General features: G+C 44.5%; 1 protein-coding gene across 2 annotated transcripts in view; it reads right to left on the minus strand.

Moving 5' to 3' along the window:
• Positions 1 to 7500, minus strand: part of myh14 (myosin, heavy chain 14, non-muscle) — a 48002-nt gene that overhangs the window by 11625 nt on the left and 28877 nt on the right. For both annotated transcript variants that reach the window (XM_080427005.1, XM_080427004.1), the window contains exons 26-32: positions 6930 to 7136; positions 5276 to 5380; positions 4864 to 5016; positions 2732 to 2980; positions 2058 to 2171; positions 1576 to 1674; positions 97 to 309 (exon numbers count right to left, since the gene is read on the minus strand). In XM_080427005.1, the coding sequence (XP_080283131.1) occupies positions 97 to 309; positions 1576 to 1674; positions 2058 to 2171; positions 2732 to 2980; positions 4864 to 5016; positions 5276 to 5380; positions 6930 to 7136 (1140 nt within the window). The remainder of the gene's footprint in view (positions 1 to 96; positions 310 to 1575; positions 1675 to 2057; positions 2172 to 2731; positions 2981 to 4863; positions 5017 to 5275; positions 5381 to 6929; positions 7137 to 7500) is intronic.

Raw genomic sequence — 7500 nt, forward strand, 5'->3', positions numbered from 1 at the left:
CAAAAGACACACAACGTGACATCACAACCGCATGGCAATATGCTGTCACACAGTATATTTCCCACTCCTATACTAAATGATGTGACATCATGGTACCTGTTTGCTGAGGGCTCTCCTCTTCTCCTCTCCTTTCTCCTCCTTGGTGCTGATCTCCCTCTCAAACTGAGCTCTGAGAGCCTGCAGGGTGACCTCCAGACGCAGTCTGGAGTTCTCGGCCTCCCCCAGTTCCTCCTCCAGCTCCTGGGTCTGAACACGCAGGGTCTGGGCCTCTGTCTCCAGCGCCCGCCGGGCCCTCTCCAACTCATGGACCTAACACACAAACATGGGCAGGTTACGGGTGCCATGGAGGCTAACGATAGTTCATGGATTTCCATTTGCGTTGCTCCTTAAGAATCTGTTAAGTTGAGTTCATGTTTGTTTTGGCTTTTTTTCCTGGTCTCTAGGCTATGGGGTGGTTAGGTGGATGTTTCTGTTGATGCCTGTGTTGTTTTTCGGAATTATTATTACTGTTTATTCTGTGTATGTTTTGTAATTATATATTTTTTTATAAACAGTTGATCACAAAACATAATAATTAAATAAATAAATAAATAAATCCTAATAAACTACATTAGATCAACTGGTGGGAATCTGTTTCCCACAAGTTGTAAAATTTCTTGTGGCAAACAAGCCTAATTAAATGTGCTGTGATTCCTTAACAGCAACAACTCAAGGAGGTGGATAGCCACTGTATTTCAAAATAAATTACACTGCAATTGATATTTTGAGCAACCACAAATAGTCAAAATATGTATTGTATTATGTACAGTATGTATTTGGACTTTGTAACTTGAAATTACGTGAACTATATGAAATATCATTTTGTCACCCAACATATTTGACCTTAGCCTGGTAAACCCTCCCTCCGGAAATCTCAATTCCATTTCATTTCAGGAGTGAGTCTGGCATGAACCGCCTCTCTGCAATATTGGCTGTGTATGCCAAACGGCCGCGCCTATCAGCGTCGTCGCTCATTGTTCTGTGATTGACAGCTTACGTTGGCCAATCAGGTGGCGAGTTCGAGTGAGCCCAAAACACGAACGGCAGCCATCTTTTTCTTGTGCGGCCAATTCTCCGCTATTTTTTTACTTCAAAAAGCTCTCTAACTTCTATTTTGAGGCACGGAATTTACTTATAAGATATCGTTTGGATAGAATTTAGTTGTTTAACTTCATATATGTGGTCAATTAATCATGACAAAGCCTATTTAAAAATAAAAATTTAGAGAACCGGTAGGGGCGGGCAGTGACACCATTGTACCCGAAAAAGGCAACCCATTTTGGGTATGGCTGTCTCAAAAGTCCCGTCGCGTCACATTAAGACTGGTGAACTGCTGATTGGCTGAAGGGGAAAAATTATCATTGGCTGAAGGGGTTGTCAGTCAACGGTATTACTCCCGCCCAACTCCAGCACAGCCAATATTGCAGACAGGCGGATCAGGCCAGACTCACTCCTGAAATGAAATGGAATTGAGATTTCCGGAGGGAGGGTTTACCAGGCTAATTTGACCTAGCCAGTGACAGTGATTTTACTTACATTCTTGCCAACATCGTCTTTTTGGTTGACAAGCTGTTCCATCTCCAGACGCAGCTGTTTATTGGATCTCTCCAGCTCTTCTCTCTGATCCTGAGCTTCCTACATAGTGGGGAAATAGTGGCACACACTTTTTTACTGCAATCAGTAGAATGAACAGTGCATGCATGTGTGTTTGAGTGTGTGTGTGTGTGTGTGTGTGTGTGTGTGTGTGTGTGTGTGTGTGTGTGTGTGTGTGTGTGTGTGTGTGTGTGTGTGTGTGTGTGTGTGTGTGTGTGTGTGTGTGTGTGTGTGTGTGTGTGTGTGTGTGTGTGTGTGTGTGTGCGTGCGTGCGTGCGTGCGTGCGTGCGTGCGTGCGTGCGTGCGTGCGTGCGTGCGTGCGTGCGTGCGTGCGTGCGTGCGTGCGTGCGTGCGTGCGTGCGCGCGCGCGTGCGTGTGTGTCTGTGCGCGTGCATGCATGTGAGTGTGTATGCGTAGTTGCGTACCTGCAGTGCTCTGGCCAGCGCCAGGGAGCGGGTCTCCTTCTCTCGGCTGTCGGCCTCGGCTCGGTCCCTCTCCTCTGCCAGACGAGCGCTCACAGCCTTCTCCTCTGCCAAACACTGACGGGTACAACAGGCAAGTTGGGTTAGACCTGGAACCCCAATACGTAACTATACCTTTCAATCCGGGAACCCCTTTTGGGGTAGTTTGATTGTGAAAAAGAATAACTTAAAGTATTCTACGTTAGTTCCACTGATCCAAGTCGGAACACAATTGAAGATTGATCATTAAAATAAACATGCTCTGAAAATGCACGCGGCCCACTGATCTGACCACTTAACATGGGTGAGCGCTTTTGAGATTTTCAAGCGGGCCCTGATCCAGAAAAGGTTAATAATAAATTAATACAAATTGTATGTATGTGCATTTGAGGTGACGGAACACCTTCTAGAGCAGTGGTTCCCAAACGGGTCGGGACCCCCAGTGGGTTCCCCAAATTATTTTGGGGAGTCCCCAGATGATTAGCTTAATGTGCAACATTGTTTTCTCACTCAACAATAAACAAACCAACACACAGTATATGTGTACACATTTCTAAAGTTACAATTGAATGAGCCGAGCTCCGGACAGCCCTGGTTCAAACCCCCCCCCCCCCCCCCCCCCCCCAGTTCGCTCTCACCTGGTCAAACTTCTTCTGCCTCTTCTCCAGGGCGTTGCAGTTCTGTCTCTCCCTCTGCAGGGCCAGCGTCATGTCCTCGATCTCCTCCCTCAGCCTCTCCCTCTGTCGCTCCACCCTTTCCTTCTCCTCCTCCCTCTGCCTCTCCCGCTGCAGCGCTCCGTCCAGCTCCCTCTGCAGCTTCCTCCTGGCCTCCTCCCCGGCCTCCACCGCCACGTTCACCTCCTCCGACTGCTTACGCAACTCCGCAAGCTGCAGAGAGACAATCCAATCCAATCCACTTTATTTATATAGCACATTTTACAACTTTTCAAGGTTTCCAAAGTGCTGTACAGAAAGAAAAAAATAATAATTAAAAAACAGAAACAACAGCAAGACATACAGCAAAATAAGAAACAAAAATAAACAACAAAAGGAGACTGAAAAATACAAGACGCAGCAGCGTCAGCAGACAGTGACACAAAACATAGACCACAGAAACTCTCAAACGGGATCAAAAACCAAGGTATAAAGGAGGGACTTAAGGCGATATTTAAAAGCCTCGATGGTGGGGGCCAGTTTGATATGGGAGGGGAGGGGAGCGCATTCCATAATATGGGGTATGCAACTGAAAAGGCTCGGTCACCTCTGGTCTTTAAACTTGACTTAGGGACCTCAAGTTTCAACTGGCAAGCAGACCGCAATGACCTTGGGGGAGTATTACACCTCTAGAAGTCCAGAGAGATACTGAGGTGCCAGCAAGCCCCCAGAACCCAGTGGTTGCATTGAAGCGCATTGGACATGCTGGCCATTCATAGGTACTGCAGCTCAGAACGGCTGGGGCCACTGTACATGAACGCGCGAAAACGGTTTCGACCAATGGGCTCGACTCACGAGCTTGCGCACGGGGCTGCGCACCGAGGTGACGCAAAACGCGTCACTGATGTGACGCAAAACGTGTCACAGTGGCCCCAAATAGGCCTCGCCCATCACACTTCACTACCCGGAAGAAGGGGTGAATTCGCCTCATGCGCTGGGTGAGCAACTCAATGCAAGTGGATGGGAGGCGATATCTGGTTGCCCTCTCTATTATTTTTAACTCTATGGGTGCCAGGCCATTAACTGCCAGAGGTATTTTCATATTTTTTTAGCCAGTGCCAGACTTTTTCATTGAAAAAAAAAAAGTAAGAGAAAAGTAAGAGCCAAGATACAGAATTTTTAAGTTTTAAGTTAACAAGGAAGTGGATAGGAGTCTAGATCTTCGAAAAATCATATCTCCTTGGTCTTTGGGTCAAATTGGAAAAAAAATAATATTAATTTAATAAATTTTATTTTTTGTTCACGTAGATCTATGCGATTGGCACGTGGCGGCTTTAAATAGGTTCGCGTAGATCTACGTGATTGGCAGTGAATCAGTTAAGTGATTTAAAAACAAACAAGAAAATCTTAAAATCAATTCTGAACCGAACAGGGAGCCAATGAAGTGAAGCCAGAATCGGTATAATGTGGTCACGCTTGCGGGGTTCCAGTTAGGAGACGTGCCGCGGCATTTTGGACTAGCTGTAGACGTGCAATGGAGGCGTTGTTTAAGCCAACATAAAGTGCATTACAGTAGTCCAAACGTGTGGAGATAAAAGCATGAATGGCGCACGCTCAAAATCATTAAAAGAAAGCACAGACTTGATTTGAGCAAGCAAGCCTTAGATGATAAAAGCTGGACCTTACCACAGCATGTATCTGTTTATCAGACAGACACACAGACAGACACACAGTTATTGTTTACATATTAAATATACAGTATGTTATTATTATTTTCAGGGCTCGCGCAGTCAAATCTGACCACCTTCGTGAATTTAAAGCTGCATAACTTTTATGTCCTCCAACCCGGGATTCAAACCCGGGCCTTTCAAAGTGCCTTCATTTTGAGCTATGTATAACAAACGTTTTACTTGGTGGTATGAACATACTTGATATTAAATTACATCTATCTAACTAACTATCTATCTATCTATCTATCTATCTATCTATCTATCATCTATCTATCTATCTATCTATCTATCTACCTACCTACCTACCTACTGTACCTACCTACCTACCTACCTACCTACGCATGCACCCACCCATCCATCCATCGATCCATCCATCCATCCACCCACCTGTTGTGTGAGTGTCTGTATCTGTCTGTTGAGTTCCTTGGCTCTCTCCTCCTCCTCCTCCACTCTCTCCATCAGTCCGTTCCTCTCCTCCTCCAGGGCCCTGACCCTGGAGCCCAGGGACAGCTTCTGGCGCGTCTCCTCCTGCAGGAGCTCCTGGGAGACGCACAGGAGACAGAGGAGAGAGAGAGAGAGAAGAGGAGGTGAGACACACGTTGGTAAAAAGGTGTGGGTGAGTGTATGCATACGCATATGGGTCGCACATTCCAATGTAAAACCATATTCACCACCTGTGTGTGTGTGTGTGTGTGTGTGTGTGTGTGTGTGTGTGTGTGTGTGTGTGTGTGTGTGTGTGTGTGTGTGTGTGTGTGTGTGTGTGTGTGTGTGTGTGTGTGTGTGTGTGTGTGTGTGTTACCTGTGCGTCATGGAGCTGACTCTCCAGGCTGCTGGCCTCTTTAGCTAGACGTAGAGATTTAGAATCCAATGATGACAGAGAGCTAGACAGAGATTCTATCTCACACTGAGAGAGAGAGAGAGAGAGAGAGAGAGAGAGAGAGAGAGGGAGAGAGAGAGAGAGAGAGAGAGAGCAGGAGAGAGATTAATTCACTAGGCAAATGTTCTAAAATGTTACTTAAAATACAACTTTCAAAAATAGCAAAAATGGCAGATCTAAAAGCTCGCAGGTCACAATGTGATACGACCACCAATGTGAGCTTGTAGATCTGCTATTTTCAACATAATGCCGTGTGACAATATATAGGGCTTAAGTGGTTAATTATCATTCCACTGCAGTGACAGGTGTCCACCTGATGAGAGGTGCTTAAGTCATAAAACACAAGGTTTTAGGGTGGGCCGAGACCATCCGGAGATTTTGAAGCCGAGCCCTCGAAACATTCTGGGTATTTTACGTCAGATTGTCATATGTCCTCACAATAGAATGACAGGATTTAGTTTAAAAAGCGATGAAGATTAACTATTTGGGGGTTAATATACCAAGGAATCTGGTCAACATTTATGAGGTAAATTATGTCTCAATCACAAAGGAAATACAAACAGATTTGGATAGATGGGTACCGTTAATATTTGGTATGCATGATCGAATAGGGACCATAAGAATGAACATTTTACCACGGTTGTTGTTCCTTTTCCAGTCTTTACCTATAGAAATCCCAAAGAAACAGTTTGATAATTGGAACCGACTGATCTCCAGGTTTGGAGAGGTCGGAAACCCTAGGGTGTGTTTCAAAAGGTTAGCTACAGTTAGCAAAAGATGAGGGACGCATGTCTCTTCCGTGCTTGGAAGATTATTATAAAGCAGCACAATTAAGGTAACTACTTTGCTGGTGTAATGGTGATTATGACGCAAAATGGAAAGGCATAGAACTGGACCAATTGGATATCCCCCTCCAAGCCATATTTGGTGATAAAACTCTTATGATGATCAAAGAATGTAAAAACCAAAAACTAGAAAGAGATGTATGGATATTAAAATGGGTGGCAAATAGATAAGAGATTTTACACAAGCACAGCTGGTGCACAACTTAGAGAAACTTTTTCTACAGATATTTGCAGCTGAGGGATTATTTAAACAAAAACATAAATGTTGAGAAATTTGAAATAGATAAATATTCTCATTGACGCTTATAAAAGGCCCAAAACAAATTGCCAAGTATACAGTCCGCCAAGAATCACTCCACTTTTTACATGGTTAAATGGGAAAAAGAGGCAGTAATGATCCAAACAGGAGAGGAATGGCTGAATAATTATGTAATGTAATGTACTTTCCACCATTTCTAGCTCTGGCCTTCCTTAGCAGTATATATATATATTTTTTTTAAAGCGGTGAAGATGCCGCTTGACAGCTGACAGTTCATGGCTATGGGGGATATACGTGACATTATTAAAGTAAAATAGTATCGGTAAAAATGAACATACATTTTCTTAAAGATGCAATTTTTTATTATTTTTTACTTGAGGCACCACTAGAAGAAGAAGGCTCAGCTGTACCGCTGATAGGCATCCTGTGAAATTCTCAGTCCCACCACAGTGCCATTGTGTGGTATATATACCTGTAGTTTGTGTACTCGTTCTTCCCTCTCCTCTCTCTCTCTGTCGGCCTGCGTCAGGCGAGCGGTGAGCTCCTGCAGCTGGCCCTCGGCCCTCTTGCGGCCCCTCTCGCTCTCCACGCGGCCCCCCTGCAGGGTCTTGAGCTCGGAGCTCAGGTTGAGCCTCTCCTCCTCCAGGACGGTCTTGGCTTTCTCCAGAGACTGACGCGCCTGGAACAGAACATGCATGTTGGTTGGTACTGGACACGGATGCTCCGTTCAAGATTAATACGACTATACAAATTATATCTTCTTTAGGGAATTCATATTATTCTTCCATCAGAGAATAGGCAACTGACACCTTTTTTTATTTTGGTGAAATGTAATAAATATTGAAGAAACTCAGTTTTGTTGACTTTTCAAGAAGTATTTTGTATTCACTTAAAGGAGTAGTTCACCCCAAAAAAGTACTTTTTTAAAAAAATCAATTACACACCCCATGAACCCTTCAATACATGGAGATTGTTTTGTTTTTGTCACATTCCTAAGCCAATCATTTGATGACCGGGTGGCTGCTCAGTAGGAGACTCAAAAA

Source organism: Gymnoscopelus braueri (assembly GCF_963280865.1).
Source record: "Gymnoscopelus braueri genome assembly, chromosome: 4".
Lineage (NCBI taxonomy): Eukaryota > Metazoa > Chordata > Actinopteri > Myctophiformes > Myctophidae > Gymnoscopelus > Gymnoscopelus braueri.